Source organism: Ictidomys tridecemlineatus, chromosome 11 (assembly GCF_052094955.1).
Source record: "Ictidomys tridecemlineatus isolate mIctTri1 chromosome 11, mIctTri1.hap1, whole genome shotgun sequence".
NCBI lineage: Eukaryota > Metazoa > Chordata > Mammalia > Rodentia > Sciuridae > Ictidomys > Ictidomys tridecemlineatus.
In genome coordinates this window covers 22,935,077-22,952,268 of record NC_135487.1, presented here as the reverse complement: position 1 = coordinate 22,952,268, position 17,192 = coordinate 22,935,077, and the positions used below count along the sequence as shown (strand labels likewise).

Sequence of the window (17,192 nt, the reverse complement as noted above, 5' to 3'; positions counted from 1 at the left end):
TGTATAAACTAGAGATTGTAAAGGGTGGCCCCAGACCTCTCTACAGCTTACCAGTCGGCAAGACGGCAAGCATGTTGCTGGGACCAGAGGGGGTGGTCTGCATCTGTCTGTCTCCTGGATATGAATTCAGGGAGTCACTTTGCAGGTGCTCCTCTCACCTCTCTAGAGCAGGTGGTTCCTGAGGAACCCTGCTGTTACCCTCCACCACTGCTTTGTCACTTACTGGGCCTGCTAAGCACAGGCACAGAGCTGTCAGCACCCAGCATTTTATTGGCAGTCTTGTCTTGCCATTTGTGGAGCAGAATTTGCCACAAGAAGATGATCCATGTTATTACCTAACTCTGCTTCCTAAGTCCTTGAGTGGCTTCATTAGCTCTGTCTTATTCTTGCTGTCACCAAACATAGGCAGATAGAAGTCTTTTAAATTAAAACAATTTTAAATTAAAGCACTCCTTCTTCATGCCTAGAGAAAGGAGGAAATGGCCATTGGCCAGGCAGAGGAGGTAGAAGCTCTGCTTGTTCTCCATTTTCTCTGTTGTCAGGTCTTCCCGGCTCTCTGTTGTCAGGTGTACTCACTTAGAATGAGTGCTAGACCATCTGATACCCCTTGCAGTGTTAGTACTGAGTCATAGTCCAGCATAATGAATGGTTTTGTTTTATCTGTGCATATAAAGAACATTAAAATTGGTCTGAGGTAGCCAGATGTGGGGCCAGTTTGACCTTTGTCCTCAGGGGCTAGAGAATAGGGTCTCTCTGGACAATCCACCCATGTGTCCTGAGGGCCAGGCCATTTTTCTAGGCGCCTCCTGGCTTTTGCCTCTAGAGGTCACCCTCTCTTGCCAAGTTCTTGGGTCTGGCATAAATGTTTCAGAGGACAGGAAATCTGAAATTCTGGATGCCTGGGCTTGGCTCCAGACTCCAGGGCCGTATCTCCCCTCTGCTGAGGAAATCCCCACTGTGACAGGAAGAAGTAGGCCAAAGAATAGCCATTCTTTATAACCAGGTACCCAGAAATGCCACCCCTGAAGATGGATATCAGCCTAGTTTCTCTCAAATCATGATAGCTCCAAAAAGCAATTCATAGATCTCAGTTGGTGCAGAGTTGCTTGTTTTAATATTAGGGAGACCTGAACTCTTTATGTTGACAATGAAAACAGAGACTCTGGGTTCCATACATTCCAGTGTAACAGACGTTGAGCATTGGTCCTGTCTTGGACATCAGGTTAGCTCCTGAAGGCATAGAGGTGAAAAAATATAGCCCCCTGCTATGCTTAGCAGAAATGACCAACCCCAAAGCAGATAATTTCATAAACATAGGACAGAGAAGGGATACTGGATGGTCCTTCCTATCTCATCCTGCGTAAGGACAATGTCTGCCAAAGCCTATAAACGAGACTAGAATGGCAAAGCAGCATAATTTTGAGCAGACATTTTGCAAGTATCCCCAGCCCATGCTATTTTGTTCATGTTTTGGTTCATTCTTACCCAGATGCCTAGCCATTTCAAGGCGAGCTCCACCCACCCAGTGGAGCTTGGTTTTACTTCCCTTCCCAGCGATTTCCAGGAGCTCAGGGTGGCCTGCCCTACCACTCCATTTCAGGTGCCAATCTGAATAAAGGCATCTGAGACCTGTGGGAATCCCTGGCAGCACTTTCAGCCCCAGGATTGGCTAAGAGAATAGAGTAAGGAACTGAATTCCATAGACTGTTTCTTTGTCTCTTTCATCTGGCCTCAGGGCCAGCAGGGCAGGTTTTTGCAAGTTTCTCTGTTAAGCTGCTTTCCCCCAAGCAGCCCGAAAAGCAGTCTGGGAAAGCGGGAAGCAGATTAAATTAATCTCAGTGTGCTGAGCTTGGCAGGGGGTGAGATTGTATTTGGTCATTCCAGAAATAGCCCGTACTCCTTTGTTACTAAAGCAGATGTGGAGTTATTGGCCTAGAAGATGACTGCACAGCAAAACAGCTGTGGACCTTTGTTATTTATAAAACATCCTCCCTTCTGTCCCTTGGATTCTCTCTCTCCTATAATCTTCCCCAGGGCTATAATGAAGAGTGGGAGCTTCCAGTTAGGGTGAAATGATTTATTAGTTAGTCTTCTCTTTTAATGAGAGATTCAAAGAGAGGTTCGAAGTCTTTGCTTCCCAGAGGCAAGAACTGGTTCTGTAGTATCTGTGTTGGGCTTGAAGAAAGAATCTGACCTTAAGACCAAGCCACCCTATCCCACCATCTTACAGGCAAATCAATATGCACAAGCCTGAGAACAGGGAGATTGCAATTGAGCAAGGTCAGAGGGATCCCATAAAAGGGGATAAGATATCAGGAACTGTTTAGTAATGACTATTAATGAAAGGTGAAAGGTGGGAGTGACCCCAGAATTCAGAGAGAGTGGATTAATTCCATTGTTAACCCCAGAAGTTAAACTAAAGCAAGGGGTATACTTGCTTCCCCCTACCTTTTATTTAACAGGATGTGCACTGTTAAATTTAAAAAAAAAATCTCATCAATGCGATCACTCAGATGATTATATTTGATATTGTTATGTTCAGTATTGACTGGGCACCTGATGTTTAAAAGTGTAGACAAAGAAGATCAAGGATGACTATGAACTCACACTTTTTTTTTTCTTTTTGTATCAGAGATTGAATCCAGGGGTGCTTAATCACTAAGCCATGTCCTCAGCCCTTTTTATTTTTATTTTGAGGGCAGGGTTGCTTAGGACCTCGCCAGATCCCTGAGGCTGGTTTTAAACTTGTGATCCTTCTGCCTCAGCCTCCCAAGCCACTGGGATTACATGCGTGTACCACTGCACCCAGCTAAACTTGCACCATTTTTACATAAGGAGTAGTTGAAAGAGCAAACTGGGTTGCCTGGAGGAGAGATTACCCTGGAGTCTGGAACAGCACCCTACATTTCATGTGGTAAGGTGGCACTGCCGTTCACAGCAACACAGTTAAGCAGATATCAGCATTCTTATTTTATACCCTGGTGTGTTAGTCCACTGTGACAATACCTAAGAAAAACAACTTGGAGGAGAGATTTATTTTGACTCATATTTTGGTTTCAGAGGTTTCAGTCCATGGTTGGCTGGTTCCTTTGTTTTGGCCCTGAGGAGAGGCAGAATGTCATGGTGAAGAATGAGGTGAAGGAAAGCAGCTCAAACTAGTGGCAGCTGGGAAGGAGACAGAAAGAGAGGAAGGGACCAGGGATAAGATATGGTACCCAAGGGTACATCCCCAGGACCCACTCCCTCCATCCATTTCCCTCCAATCCTCCTACAGTTTCCAACACCTCCCAGTAGTCATTCAGCTCTGGCTTCCTCAATGAATTAATTCATTGGTGAGGTCATAGCCCTCATGACCTGATCATTTTCTGAAACTCACCTCTGTACATTGCTGCTTTGAAGACCAAGTCCTCAACACATGAGCCTTTGGGAGACATTCCAGATCCAAGCCATAATACGTGAAACAGGCTTGGAGAGGGACCATGACCCATCATAACTCGTTCAGTAATAGAGACCAGTCTCTAAGCCAGGTCTAAGCCTATGTTTATGCTCAGTGTACACATCCATCTGGCCTTGGTCTCTTCAGTCTTAAGGAACAGGACCTGGATTAATTGGGCAAAAATTTATAGGACAGATTTGGTGCTCATTATAAGGAAGAACTTTTAAGTTGCATGATGCTCGGTACAAACAAGGTTCATTTGTCTTTGTCACTGGAAGCATCAAACAAATGCTAGGAAATCCCTGGGTGGGGTACTATGGAGAACATTGGTGAGACATGGACACTTACTTTGTCCAGTTTTATGATCTGTGGTTCATGAGATTCCTCAGGGAGTGTTTTACTAGGCTCTAATTAGGAGGAAATCACCATCATCTAAAAACAACAATTTTAGTTTTTATGTTTTAACATATATCCATCACTTTAAATAATATATGCATTTGTTTCTTTGTATTTAAAATATTAGAAAGTAAGAACCGAGGAAAATGTAATTGTGTAAACATAGACTTAAATATTTAAAACTTAAAAACAGAGAAACAATATGATTGATTCTCGTTAACTCAGTTCTAGCTATTCATGGATAGTGAATATTTTTCAGTTCCCAGATACCTTTACAAATTAGAAAGACTAATTCCAAAAGGGGAATTTTTTTCATCTCTTCAGAAAGGCAAAGCTATTAAATTATTTTTCCAAATGAATATAGACACTTAAGGGAATTTTTCTAACTTGTGCATCAAACAAAAATTAATTTTAAAAAACCCTCATCAGTCACTTCTCCTGAATGACTTCTTCGGCTGAACTCTGAAGTTTATCATATAAATGAATTGTGGAATGACATGTGTCATAGACAGTGCTTTTTTCATTAAAAAGATTTATCCTGGTTTATTGAGCCTTAGGACTACTCATAAGCAAATGAGCGCAAAGGAGGCAAAGGATTATTGTGACCCAGGTAAAAAACCTTTACTACTAAAACAAAACAAAACAAAACAAAAAAAACCTTTATTAAATGTGTCTGTTTCAATTTCCCCATGCTGCATAATTTCCATTTCATCATGATATTTTGGGTTCTTAATATGAAATAACATCTTCATGTAATGTTTTGTGCAAAAATTACTTACCTAACAAAGGTACCGAAATCATTTTTTAAAATCTATATCATATACCACTGAGTTGTGCTTAATATAATAGGTGGGTTGCAATAAGGAAATGGCTTCTCCCATTTCCTTTTTAGGAAGTTCCAGGTTAAAGGCAGCTCAGCTCAATGGACAGTTGGTGATGGTAGAAAATGACCCTGGGTAGAGAAGCTGGTGAGAGCTTAAAAATAATAATAATAATAATAAGGCCATGAAACCTTACTGTGTAAGCAGTGAGGCAACTCAAGAGTGATGCTGTTGGTAGTAGAGGGAAGGTGATCTGCTGCAGTGGGGTTGCATAAGGCACCTTGTCACACTTTTTTGGAGTACTTTTAGGTCTTCTATAGGAAAGCTAGGTGATCCACAGAGAGATGGAGGGATTTGTTGAGTGTTGGAGTGGATATAAAGCTGTTTACTGGGTGGGGGGCTTGATAGCCCAGGACCACAGAAACAAGACAGAAGGTCCTAGACCTGTGTAGCACCTTCTGTGGTGGAGAAAGAAAATTTATGCATTTCTTAATGCAGTAATCTTCAAAAACCAGTGTCTGGATAATTCAGATCCATGTGGTAGTGTCTGGTGTTGGTTTGACATGAAATCTCTTGGCATCAATTTCTGGGGTTCAGTCCCCAAAGTTTCACATATTTATTAATGAGCCACCCAAAACCAGTACTATAGCACCTTTGTAACTAAAGAAAGCTCACATTCTCAGTTAAAAATTCTCAACTGTCCAGATAATGGTGACATTTTCAGCTTGCTGTGACAAGACGATCATAACCTTGACACAGCATAAATATGTCTACCTTTTCATGTGTAATTCCTCAGCTCCAGCTTGGTTCTCCTCCAATGTCTCCTCTTAGAATTGTACCTGATTTTATTATCAGTTTTCACTCAAATCCATTGGGGAATGGGACCATTTTGCTTTTGTTTCTTGGCCAGAAATTGCTTGATCCTGAAAGTTTTATGAGAAAACATGGATCTCAGGGCTTTGCTATTCCCAGGGCTCTTAAAATCTAGTCCTCTAGCCAGGGATGATAATGACTACCTGTAATCCTAGTGACCTGGGTAACTGAGGCAGGATAGCAAGTTCAAGGCAAGCCTGAGAAACTTAGTGAGGCCCTCAACAATTTAGGGAGACCTTGTCTCAAAATTAAAAAAAAATTAAAGGGCTGGGGGTGTAATTCAGTGGTAGAGTTACCCTGGGTTCAATCTCTAGTTAAAAAAAAAAAAAAACTCCAAGGAATCTCACAGAAGGTTCATGTAACCTTTGATCATCAGACTCCAATACACCCTAAAACTTATATGTACATAGTTTATACATAGTTTAGCTTTTCTTCCTGGTTTTAAGTTTCATCTTGAATACAACTTAATTTTCTTCCTCAAATTGAATGTTATTTTATTTGTCAGAATCAGTATTGCCCAAGGCTTTACCTCCTTAAAGACACAACTCTTGACTGATTAAACTGTTCTTAGCACAGCTGAATGTTGGAGTAGATATAAAGGTACTGAAATCATTTTTAAAAATCTATATCATACACCACTGAGTTGTGCTTAATATTATAGGTGTGTTCCAATAAGGAAATGGCTTCTCCTTTTCCTTTTAAGGAAGTTCCAGGTTAAAGGCAGCTCAGCTCAATGGGCAGTTGGTGGTGGTAGAGAAATGCTGCTAGCTGAGTTGCTGAGGAACTGATTACACACTTGGTGGTGTGTCCATTGAAACAGTACCACTTTTCAAGTGGGTCCTGTTGAGGGACTGCTTGGGTTGGTGTTGGCATTTGGTGGCACACTTTGAGTTCCTGCTGTCCCTCTTCAGGCCTGATCTCTGTTCTGATCTCTGCTGCTTTGTTTCTCACTCTCCCCATGCAGAGACAGGGCAGGGCATTGTTCATGCGCTGACCGACCTCAGCAGCCCCGGCATGACCTCAGGGAACGGAAACTCTGCCTCCAGCATCGCCGGCACTGCCCCCCAGAATGGTGAGAATAAACCACCACAGGCCATTGTGAAACCCCAAATCCTGACGCATGTTATCGAAGGGTTTGTGATCCAGGAGGGGGCGGAGCCTTTCCCGGTACGGACTACTTCTTTTCCCCTCTTTTTTTTTTTTTTTAAGTATATTTTGGATGTGTATTAGAATATTTTTACATTTCCGTGTATGGTTTCTGAAAATGTGAACAATTTGCTGTCTTGCTAATCCCTCCCCCTCATCCCTCTGAAAGCATGTCAGAACCATTTCTTTCTAGGATTGAGTATCTGTCCAGAGTCGAGAAGGGCTCAGTAATCAGAAATAATTGTCAAGACCCCTCAGTTAGAAGTTTCCACACACAGACCCAACTGTGTCCCAGTCTGGTAATTTGAGACCCTTTGGCTAGAAGGGAGTTAGTTCACCTCAAGGCATTTGGTGAGAGACTGTGGACTTTGGGAATTAGACCTCATTAAGTTTTGAATGCCTCAACAGCAAAACTTTGGCCAGTTAGTGAACAAAAGAACTTGATTAGTATTGAGTTCTTGGAAATGAGGATGAGGGGCAGGGTTGCCACCTGAAGCTTGTTCTGTAGGGACAGAGCCTTGATGGGTGTGCATGAGATTGAGGGGCCCTCAGAAAGGGCACAATCTGGGGTTTCCAACAGAAGTATGAGACTGAAGGGAAGTAGCAAGAATCATGAAGATGGTCTGTTAGAGGAGAGCTCTACAATTGATTCTGTGCAGCGTGACTCAGGCAGGTGGTGCTGCTCTGTAGGTGCATACTGCCCTATCTCCTGATAAGGATTATCTGGCTATTAGAGACCCAGTCTTCTGGGATGCCATCTGCTTTTTGCTCATTCTTTGGATTCATGGGTGGTTTGATTAGTCAGCAGAAAACTATGAACTTGATAACCTAGATGGGTGAATAACCTAAAATGTCAAATGGCAAATAGATCCTTGTCCCCTTTACCCTGGAGGTTTGATTGTCCAAGGCCACTGGCAAAGAAGCCCACCTGGAGCACCCTAGCCATAAGGGGGCTCTACATTGCTGCAACCCTCCCCTTACTGGACCAGGCCTCCCCTGCCCCTGCAGTAACTCTGGGAACCAGCTGTCCTCACAGGGTGGATACAGGTTGACAGCATCATCCTAGAGTCGGACACCAGTTGATCTGGTCACCATGACGCCTGGACAGACAACAAAGGGAGGACCAAAGGGGCGAATAAGCCAGTCTACAAACTGGCAACCAAAGGGGCACTTGTGCTGTTGCCCAGGGTCTGATTTTCTGCTCTCCCTCTGGCCTCCTGTACTTTTGGCTTGGATAGGGCATTGGTGAGGTGGAGAATGGTAAGAAATCTGAGTCTCATAAGTGCACTCACACAGACTCAGCCCTGCCCCTGCCTGGCAGCTTGTGAGCTCAGGACCTGGCACTTGGCATAGCACTGTGGGAAACCTGATCTTTGCCTCCATCGCTGCCCTTACACATGGAAAAATAGTCTCCTAACCTCCCAAGCCATCTATTGGTTCTACACCAAAACCATCCTCATACTTTGGTGCCTACTGCATCCTGCCTTGGGAGCTAGACAGCAGAATCAGGCCTTGAGCAGGCACCTTTGGATAATGGCATGGGGGAGGTTTGCAGAGGACTGACATCTGCCTGGATACTTTATACATGTGATTGTGATGAGGCTGGCAAGGGAGCTGCTCCCACCTAACCCTCGCGGCCTCCATGTCACCTGTCCTGTAGGTGGGACGCTCGTCCCTGCTGGTGGGGAATCTCAAGAAGAAGTATGCACAGGGGTTCTTGCCTGAGAAGCTTCCACAGCAGGACCATACCACCACCACTGACTCTGAGATGGAGGAGCCCTACCTGCAAGGTAGGTGCCTCAGACCTGGTTCTGAAGGCTTTCCAGGTTGGCAGGAATGGCAGGCCTCACATTCTTCTCTTTCTGAATGTCTATGGAAGAACTTGGAACAGGGACTGATAAATACAATTCCTCTAGTCCTTCCTCACTCTTATTCCCTGGAGAATAGGGATGGCAGAAATTAGGTGCCTTTTGTCCCCTGCTTCTCCAGCCCCACTCCAGCCAACTGTAAGGTTTCAGGAACTGAGCTTTCCATTGGCAAATTCTTGGGGCGAATGCAGCACCAGTCAGGTATTCCTGTCTTTTACTAAGGAGCCTGCACTCAGGACTGGCGCTGGCTCTGAGGCACAGCAGTGGCCAGGCAAAAGACTGAACCCCTAACAACCTGGACGCTGTACAGAATATGGGAATGTGGGCTCTGGGGTTCTCTGACCCAGGAAGCCAGCTCCACGGGACAAGGTCAAGTGGGATAATTCCAGAGGAACAGTCATGACAGTATCCAGAGTATTTCTTCTGAACCTCCTGCTTCCTTCCATGATCATGAAGAAGGTTTCTGATGCTGCCCCACCCAAGATGTGCCCCAGACTTGTTGCAATTGGCAGAAAAAAAATGTTAAGTTTACCAAGGACACCAGACACCTTGAGAACTTCCCAGTGGCAAAAGCACTGGCATTGTCCAAGCTAGACTGCCACTGTATATGATACCCATGGGAACATAAAAAAGAGACAGGATAGAGTAGGGAGGCCCTGGAGTGTGGCTTCCACTGGCCTGTGGGAATTCCTCCTTCTCCATATTTATACCCATTTCTGTACTTTTCAGAATCCAAAGAGGAGGGTACTCCCCTCAAACTCAAGTGTGAGCTCTGTGGCCGGGTGGACTTTGCCTACAAGTTCAAGCGATCCAAGCGTTTTTGTTCCATGGCTTGTGCAAAGAGGTGAGTGACCTCAGCCCCACTGCCATGCCAGATCCCTTCCCTATCCTCAGGACTGCACTTTGGAATCTTGTTTTTATGCCGCCACCCATTATCCACCCCAGGAGGCCATAGGTGTGTGGCTTATCCAGCATCCTATTTCCTTGACCTGCCTGGATGCACTGTTGCATTCCTAATGCACCAAGCCAGACCCCCAGGAGTGGACCAGAGCACAGCAGAGTCTGAGGAGAGGAAGAATGCTTTAGCTTTCCTGGCTTTGGGGTCCCACTGGCACCCTTTCTTTGCCTGCCATTGGCAGCTACTACCTTCTTAGTGTAAGCTCTCCACCTGAAGCTGTGCCTGGAACCATAACACTAGTTACAGTGTTCCTGTGGCAAGTTTTCACCCAGCTTAGAAGACTGGTGATCATATCGAAAACCATTGTCATGTATTGAGAACCTGCCATGTGCTACGTACTGTGCTAGTCGAGAATATGCATTGTCTTATCTTCAAAATAACTCTGCAAGGTAGCTATTACTGTTGTCCTCGTTATACTTACTGTTGTCCTTTTTGTATAGGCATATTTGTAAGGCCCAAGGAACAGTTTTGCTTACAACGACACAGCTAGTAAGTCATAGGCATGGAGCTTTAGACTTGTCTGACTAAAGTCTTAGGTGATATTTGTTCCAAGGTGAAAGAGGCAGCTGATCTTGAAGCCTGGAGCCCCCTAGAAAGAAGAAATGTGTAGGTCCCAGGCAAAGGTGCCCTACAAATTAAGCTAGAGTCTACTGTCCTTGCTTAGGCTATGCTGGCGGTGGCCAGGGCCCCTTTGTCAAACTTTTCACACCACTGTCCAAGAGAACAATGCATAGCAGCTTCCTGGCACAAGTAAGATTAAATAGAATTGTGTCAGCCAAGTCCCAAGTTGTTATGTTAATTAAACATGTCACCAATATTACTTCATGTCATCCATGAGACCAGTTTTAGAAGGTGAGTGGTGTTATCCCAACTCACAGTAAGGCTCAGAGCTTAAGTGATTGCTCGGTGCCATACACCCAGCAGCAAGTGGTGGAGTCAGGATTTGAACCAACTAAAGGACTCACAAGTTGCCAAACAGCCTGGCTGCCTATCTCGAGGCAGCCAGCATATTGCCAGGGTAATTTTCCCTGCTCAAAAGGGGATAAGCCACCTGAGAAAAATAGTCTGAAGTAATTAGGGAAGAAATAAGAGACAGAGTCAGAAAAATAGTTTTAAGGGAGTGCCTGATAGATTATTCTAGTCCTGGTAGGAGCTGGAACAGAGGGGATACATCAAAGGCAGAGAAGGTTTCAGTGGATGGAGTCTTGCTTCATGGCATCTTGACAAGCCACACTCATCTCTGGGAGGCTGTGTGGCTATGTGGCTGCAGCAGGTCACCCCATCTCCAAAGCTGAATAGAAGCTCGCGTGTACCTGGGCAGTCTCACCAGCAGAAGTGCTGCTGCTGGGAGTTAGTTCCCAGATACCTGATTTTCCTATTCAATGGTTACCATGTCGATCTAGTCCATGCACATTTCATGGGTGGCTTCCGACAGCTGCCTTGTTCTGTCTGGTGCCCATGAGCCCTACGACTGCTCTGACTTCCCTGACTTCCCTGTTCCTCCATCTTGGACAGGTATAATGTGGGATGCACCAAGCGAGTGGGACTTTTCCACTCAGACCGGAGCAAGCTGCAGAAGACAGGGTCCACCACCCACAACCGCCGTCGGGCCAGCAAGACCAGTCTGCCAACACTTACCAAGGATACCAAGAAGCAGGTGAGAGGCAGGCAGAGCCCAAGGCTCCATTCCGCAGGTGCCCGCCAGTTTCCCTGCTGGCATGGCCCTTACGCCCGCCGTCCCTGCAGTGCTGGCTTCAGCTTGCTCTGTGCTTTCTCATTTCTCTCAAGCCAGTCAGGTCAGGCCTTCCCTGCGTCCCTTCATTTAGACTCAGGGATACTCGTGAGGCATCTTACCCTCTCCAGTGGCCTGACCCTTGCCTTCCTGCTGACCTCTGTTCTTGACCTGTGGGCCGTGGAGGTGGGGTCTCCCTTGCCTGATCATAGGCAGAGATAGGCTGTTGGGTTACAGCCCGTCTTTCTTGGAGGGCTAGTTGAGACGGTGGCCTTCACCCTATCCCTGGTATCTTTCTGCCCCTTGAACACTGGAGCACTGAGCTCTTGAAGGTCCCCACCAGGACCCTGAGCAATTCATCTATTAAATATTTTTTAGCACCAGCTCTGTGCCAGGAACTCTGTTAGGCCCAGAGACTCCTAAGACATATACTTACCGTAAAAGAATTCATAGCCTAATTTGTTTTTAAATTTGTTGTGTATTTGCTTCTTGTTATTTTCATTTTAAACTTCACTAAGAATTTGATGAAAGCTGTGGTCCAAAAATGTACAGGAAGTGTCATAGTGATTTCAGGTGGTGCATAGACCGCCTCCTAAAATGAATAGAGCCCTGGTTTTAAAAGCTACAACTGAAGGAAAAGGTAGATGTAAGATCAGGCTATTGCAATATAGCGTGGCCCAGGTGAAAGTACGAGGAGGGACAGCACAGATAATGCTGTTTGATCCAGGGTCTCTGAGGTAGTAGTGGACCAGGCTGAAAAGGGAGAAACACCTGCCTTGGCCCATCATTGCTGCTCAAGATGGTTGTTCGCTGTCCTAAAGAAGCTGTTCTCTCTGCTCCCAGCCAACAGGCACTGTACCCCTTTCAGTTACTGCTGCACTGCAGCTGACACACAGCCAGGAAGACTCCAGCCGCTGCTCAGATAACTCCAGCTATGAGGAACCCTTGTCACCAATCTCAGCCAGCTCATCCACTTCCCGCCGGAGACAAGGCCAGCGAGACCTGGAGCTCCCAGACATGCACATGCGGGACCTGGTGGGCATGGGACACCACTTCCTTCCAAGTGAGCCCACCAAATGGAATGTAGAAGATGTCTACGAATTCATCCGCTCTCTGCCAGGTAAGGCCCTTGCCTGGAATAGCAAGGAATGAAAGGGAGCGGGAGACCTCACCTCACTCCATCAGGAAGGATTAGGTAGTTCATTTAATGGCTCGGGTGTAGGATCTGGGGTGCAGAAATGAGTGACATGAGCGCCTGCATGTAAGCTTATTTTTTAGCATAGAACACATCTTATAAATAATATTCCTCAGCTCTAATTTTAAATACCTACTGGTGTGGTAGGTGGTCTGCATAAAATGCAGAGATGATAATGAAATTTACTCCATCTCTCTTCCTGGGGCAGGCTGGGAGGGGAGATAGGTGACAATGTAGGAAATCTGTCAAGGAGGACGTCAAAATTGAGAAAATTTAAACTGAGCAACAGTGGGCAAGTGCGCTTTTACCAGGTGGAGAGACTGTCCCCTGGAGCAGCTTGCACTGAGGAAGAAGACATGGAAATGCAGGACAGAGCTGGGACCGCACGTAGCCTTTGGGGCAAAGTGTGCACAGCTATGAGGACTGGAACCCAGACTGGCAGACTTGTGTCATTCCCAGATGGTCAGTGGAACCCCAGAGCTGCTCCCTCTGCTCAGCCAGTCTTATTCATCCAGTGGCATAGTAGTTGGGAACACAGACTTCCAAATCACAGAACTGGTTCATACCCTGGCTCTGTCACTTAACTCAATGAATTTTCATCTGTTGCTACATTCCCCAAATCTGTCATAGCACAGTTACATTAGGGAAAGACTTCTGGAGGATTGCATGTCTCAGGATGTCTTATGAGTTTGCAGGGGTCAGCTAAGGCCAAGATCTGGAGGCTTTGCTGGGGCCAGAGGATCCTTTCCCAAGGCACCTCAGTCATGCAAATGCACAAGTGGAGGCTGGCTATTGGCAAGAGGCCTGTTCTCCTTACAGGCCTCTCCAGAGGCTGCTTGCTGTTTTCATAACATACATGGTCACAGTTTTCCCCCACAGGTAGTGAATCCAAGAGAGCAAGGCAGAAGCCAGTGTGCACTTGATGATCTAGTCTCAGAAGTCACGTACTGTCACTTCTGTATATCTTATTGGTCATAACAATAAGCCCTATCCATTGAGGAACTCACAGAGACATGAGTACAGTAAGTAAGGATTATTGGGAGCCATTTGGAGGTGGGTTAACCCTTGCTCAACATGGTTCAAGTTCCTTCGTATACAAAATACCCTGCCCTCCTGCCAGAGTCCCCAGGAGTCTCAACCCAAGACAACATTAGTTGAAGTCCAGAGTCTTGTTTTCTACTCGGGTCTTAGCATGGATGAGGTTCCATGGGTCCAGCTCCTGAAGTGTGGTTCTTTGCAGTCTGCAGACAGTGAGGACTAATCACAGGCTGTCGTCCCCCCCGATCCACACACACACCCAGCATGTAATGGAATAGGTGCAGAATAATTCATGCCCACTCGAAAAGGGGAAACAAAGAACGTACCAGAGCCACTGATCCACACCAGTTCCCAATACAGTAAAGCACAGGTTGGCATTTTCTCAGTGAAGATTCAGCCTGGGAGTGATTCTTGCTCACCTCTAGTTCCACCCTCTGAGTCATCCTTCCTTTTTTGTGAAGGGAATTCTGATTGTTTAATGTGGCAGGTTTTTTAGCCCACTTCCTACTGCCTTTTTTTTATATTGTCTGACCTTCCAGTCCAATATTTCTACCCATATAATTCCTTTTTTTATTTATATATGACAGTGAAATGCATTACAATTCTTATTACACATATAGAGTACAATTTTTCATATCTCTGGTTGTATACAAAGTATATTCACACCAATTCGTGTCTTCATACCTGGATAATAATGATCATCACGTTCCACCATCATTAGTAACCCCATGCCCCCTCCTATCCCCTCCAACCCCTCTGCCCTACCTAGAGTTTCTCTAATCCTCCCATGCTCCCGCTCCCTACCCCACTATGAATCAGCCTCCTTATATCAGAGAAAATATTCAGAATTTGGTTATCCATATAATTCTCTTAAAATATTTGTAGTAGTATATTCCATTAGACAAAAACCACACCCAAAATTGTCTTCCAGATAAACCTTTCACCATGTTGAAATGTGAACGGAGTCCTGTGTTGAACATTCTGTGAGGCTGCCCGACTCCTTAGAGAGCCCCTAAGGCATCACCTTAGAGCTTCCTGAAATCTGAACAAAGGATTTGCCATACCCTCCATTTCATGGGTAGAAAATCATTTCTTGGTTGTGCCCTGGGTTTGACTTGGGCTAGAACCATTTTATAATTCCAGTATCGTTTGCCATCTGGAGAGGCCCGGAAGTCTTCCCCAGCTCCTTGGCATTGAACACCTTTTTCTTTACCTAACCTTTCCTCCTCCCTTTTTTACTATGAGCAACAAAGAGAAGCCAGGCAACGCCTTTGGCATTCTTCCCGAAATCTCCTTAACTATTCACACTGTTCGTTGGGATCTTTAAACTCAGCATGTTATACCACCAAACAGCATTAAGAAAGTTTCTGCTATTTCAAAAACAATATGAAATTGAAATTCCCATTTCTTTCAATCTCTCATAGCAGTTTCCTTACTTTTTTTAAACCTCCTCAGCAGCTGCCTCAGAGGCCACTGGACTTTGCTTACCAGCTCAGCGCACCTTCCATATTAACTGACCCTCCTCAGAGTTATTACAGTTGCTGCCCATGCCTGTTCCAGGGCCCCATCTACATGTTTAGAGTTTTTTAATGGCCACACCCCTATTTCAGATACCATAATCTATATTAGTTGCCTATTGTTGTGATACAAAAATCCCTATCTGAAGGTCAGGAATTTGCAATGGCTCTATCAAGGCCCTGGCTCAGGAGCTTATGCAGGATCTTAGTGAAGATGTCAACCAGGACTGCAGTCACTGAAGGTCTGAGCCAGAGAATCCACTTCCACCGTGGCTGCCTCACATGGCAAGTGAGGCTGGCTCTTGGCAGGTGGCCTCAGTCGCTCTCACATGGGCCTCTCCAGAGGGCTGCTTGAAGGATCTCCTTACAGGGAGGTTAGCTATCTGAAAGAACAAGGTGAAAGTTGCTGTGCCCTTTGTGACCTAGCCTTGGAAATCATACCCTATCAGTGTGCACCATCTTGTTGGTTATCTAGGGAAGTATGAGCAAGGTCGTGAATGGGGATGTTTGGATCATGGCTATCTGGGGTCAGTCACTTAGCCTCTCTCAAGCCTCAAGGTAGCAACACCATCTTCAAGGTATGGCTGTGAGGATTGAAGGAGAGAAGGTCTCTAAAGTGCAGTGGCTACCATGCGTGGACACTGGCCACTTAACTGATGTTGATTTTGGTGGTGTCCCCTCAGGCTGCCAGGAGATAGCAGAGGAATTCCGAGCCCAGGAAATCGATGGGCAAGCTCTGCTGCTGCTCAAGGAGGACCATCTGATGAGCGCCATGAACATCAAGCTGGGCCCCGCCCTCAAAATCTACGCCCGCATCAGCATGCTCAAGGACTCCTAGGGCTGGCTGGGCAGCCAGGATCCTGGCCCAGGGGTCCTCCCCCCAACTGAGCAGAGCCAGACAGACATTCCTTGAGGGCCCCAGAAACTGGGGCTAGTTGGAGGAAAGGGGCCTCCCTAGGGGCATGGCTGGTGAGGAGGTCTGGGCCCTCCTCAATGGCTCTCAGGGGCCTTTCATTTCTGTGGGAGGGGCAGAGAGGGAGGTGGCACAGAAGATGGGGCTTTATGCTTGTATATATTGATAGCACTGGCTTCTTCCAAAGTCCCAGTACTCTAGCCCCGCTCTCTTCCCCTCTCTCTGTCCCCCGTTTTCCAGGGGGTTTATGGTCAGGGCTTCCCAACCTAAGTTGGGTTCCTTCCAAGGGCAGCCAGCAGGCCTGAGCGAGGCCTGGAGCGCCCTTGCCTTCCTTCCTCCACTTCCTTCTCCAGGCCTGGTGAACCTTCCGTTGCCAGCTTCTCCCCTTCAGCCTGTTTCGGCAGCAGCCAGGGGCTTCCCTACACCAGGTGCAGGTGGAGAGAGAGAAGCTGGGCCCAGGTTGGCCGTGCCTGCTGGCATAGACGCCTTAATGCTGTGTGTGTGACTGTGTGACTGTGGGAGCCTGGACTGACAGACAGTCCACAGCTGCCCTCTGGCATCTCCAGGTGTTTTGTAGCAAATGGCCACTTAGTGCTTTGTCCTGGACTCCACTCCGCCTGAGGATGGGGAATAGAAAAGAAGGGCAGCCTCTAGGGAGAGGCAAGTCCCCCTCCAGAGGAGTCAAGAGGTCTCTAAGCCCCTCCCCACACTGTGACGTCCCCTGACTGCCCTGCTGCCTCACAAACAGCATTAAGGAAACTGCCGGTGGGCTGGGCACCTCAGCTGAGCCTCTGGGTCGGTCTGCCTGCCTGCCCGCCCTGGGAGCCCAAGTGGTGGGGCCCCAGAGAATTAAGCAGGGAGAGAGCAGCCAGTCACTGTTGGTGTGAAGAAGGCAGCCTTTGACCTCCCACTCCCACACTTTTTAGCTTATAAAACTTCCTAGCAGCAGTTACAGCTACCTGAGGAGGAGGCAGGGCAGGAAGGGTGAGGACCTGCCTCTGACTTGCCCTGTCCTTGCAGGCTCCTGGGGGAAGAGTTGGACTCTTCACAGGAAGGGGTGGGCACCTTTCTCAGCTTGTTCTATTCCCCACCCACACCCCCAGGCAAGGTTGGAAATGAAGGACTTTTTTAACCTTTTTGTTTTTTTAAAAATAAATTTGCAAAATCTGCCTCTTCTGTGCCTTTCTCCCCTGGGGATATCAGTCTGAAGCCAAATGGCTACTTTTCACCCATAAGGAAAAGGAATGGACCCTGGTTGAGGGAGAGACATCCACCTCAACTGAACAGCATATCCTTCAT

At 46.5% G+C, this 17,192-nt stretch overlaps 1 protein-coding gene and 1 pseudogene across 9 annotated transcripts in view; one reads left to right on the top strand and one right to left on the bottom strand.

The window, feature by feature from the left end:
• Phc2 (polyhomeotic homolog 2) overlaps positions 1-17,062 on the top strand; it is a 104,599-nt gene extending 87,537 nt beyond the window's left edge. For all 9 annotated transcript variants that reach the window (XM_040288330.2, XM_040288333.2, XM_040288331.2 and 6 more), the window contains 6 exons: positions 6,491-6,693; positions 8,333-8,462; positions 9,270-9,384; positions 11,014-11,155; positions 12,074-12,350; positions 15,664-17,062. In XM_040288330.2, coding sequence (XP_040144264.2) covers positions 6,491-6,693; positions 8,333-8,462; positions 9,270-9,384; positions 11,014-11,155; positions 12,074-12,350; positions 15,664-15,818 — 1,022 coding nt within the window. In that variant the 3' untranslated portion in view covers positions 15,819-17,062. The remainder of the gene's footprint in view (positions 1-6,490; positions 6,694-8,332; positions 8,463-9,269; positions 9,385-11,013; positions 11,156-12,073; positions 12,351-15,663) is intronic.
• LOC120890703 (large ribosomal subunit protein eL39-like) lies at positions 5,129-5,599 on the bottom strand (annotated as a pseudogene).
• Positions 17,063-17,192: the final 130 nt, after the last annotated feature.